This window comes from Penaeus monodon, chromosome 30 (genome assembly GCF_015228065.2).
Source record: "Penaeus monodon isolate SGIC_2016 chromosome 30, NSTDA_Pmon_1, whole genome shotgun sequence".
NCBI classification, from domain to species: Eukaryota; Metazoa; Arthropoda; class Malacostraca; order Decapoda; family Penaeidae; genus Penaeus; species Penaeus monodon.
In genome coordinates this window covers 11,828,300-11,829,915 of record NC_051415.1, presented here as the reverse complement: position 1 = coordinate 11,829,915, position 1,616 = coordinate 11,828,300, and the positions used below count along the sequence as shown (strand labels likewise).

Below are 1,616 nucleotides of genomic sequence, written 5' to 3'. Positions count from 1 at the left end.
TATATAAGAAACTGAGATCTTCAGCAAGCAGATACAAAGGTGAAGAACAGAGACCACTACTCCAAAAGGGGAGTTTATGTTGTTGCTATTGTTAAAAATTTGGAAAAAGACAGTGGTTGACTTCACTAATTCATCATTCAATAAAAACTGTGATATCAGTATTATAGTCTGCTGCACCAACTTGTTGAATATAAATGCATTTTCCTTGAATATAGAGAAAATTTATTATAGATGACAGGAGTCTTCATGCTGAATACCTGGGAAAAAAGTGTCTACTAATGCTTTGTACAATAAAATTACTATAGGAACACTGTAGTCTGCTGCACCAACTTGAATATGGATGTATTTTGTAGTAGAAATTCAGTATAGGTTTTAATTGATGGTTAAAACATGTCTGTCAGTCCTTATATGTCTAGAGTAGGACCCCAAGACACCCCTGTTTTCATTATTATTTCTATTTGTGTGCATCAGACTTTTTGTTATTCAAGTCTGAAACTGAAAATACTGTGATACTGAGAGCATGCCAGTCCTTCTGCAGTATTTTACTGACTATTTATGATTCTGTACCATCATTTTCATTTTATTATTGGATTTTTAGAATCCTTTTGATTTATGTACTTACTGTTATGTTTCTGATTTGATTGACAGGGGTTTCATGATGTTGCTATAACATTCCTTCTGGTCATGGGTGAAGATGTTGGTTATGAGATGGTGGAGAAGCTCTCCGTCACACACCTGAGTGAGTTCATGCGGCCAACAATGGAGAAGACCACATATTACCTCACCTACATATATCCCATTCTTCGAAGGGCAGACACCAAGCTGTACCAGTTTTTGATAGAGTAAGATTTTATTTTCTAGGGAGAATATTGATTTTTCTTAATGCCTTTTTTAAGACAATAAATTTCTAATTTGTATGTAATAAAAATGGCTTGTGGTTTAGGGGAAAAAATAAATATGAAATTGTTCTTGCTTGGCACTGGAGTTACCTTACCTAATAAGATGTTTATTCAAGGCAGTCAGTACACCAGATACAAATTTTACACATGGGCTTAAAGATGGCCAGTCTTTGGAATTGATTGTAGTGATATTCATTTCTCTGAGAATAATGAGACCAGAAGTTTTATGATGTCTATTTTTTTTTTCAGTTCAGGTGTAGGAACAGTGTTTTGTTTGCCCTGGCTTATTACATGGTTCGCTCACACACTTTCTGACTACCGCAATGTGGTGAGGTTATACGACTGCTTCTTGGCTTCCCCTTATCTCATGCCCATGTACATAGCTGCAGCAATTGTTTTACACAAGAAAGAAGATGTTTTAGCTGGAGAATGTGATATGGCAATGCAACATTATATTCTTTCACAGGTTAGTAATTGCATGGCATTCATCATGGAAGAGTTTATTATTCAGTTGCCTTTTTTTTATTATATCTAGGGACATAAAGTTCATTGATGTACTGCCAATACAGTCTTAGTTTCTGGAGTACAAACAAATGTGTCTTCTTTTTGAATATGTGTTTGTCTTAAATTCTACTTACAGTTACGTATATACACTCATACCAACACTCATCATCCCACACTGAATACCCTCAAATCCTCACTTTCACTATGATTATT

At 34.9% G+C, this 1,616-nt stretch overlaps 1 protein-coding gene across 2 annotated transcripts in view; it reads left to right on the top strand.

The window, feature by feature from the left end:
- The window catches only part of LOC119592521 (TBC1 domain family member 20-like), a 16,822-nt gene that overhangs the window by 14,253 nt on the left and 953 nt on the right, over window positions 1-1,616 (top strand). For both annotated transcript variants that reach the window (XM_037941375.1, XM_037941376.1), the window contains exons 5-6: window positions 649-842; window positions 1,149-1,365. In XM_037941375.1, the coding sequence (XP_037797303.1) occupies window positions 649-842; window positions 1,149-1,365 (411 nt within the window). The remainder of the gene's footprint in view (window positions 1-648; window positions 843-1,148; window positions 1,366-1,616) is intronic.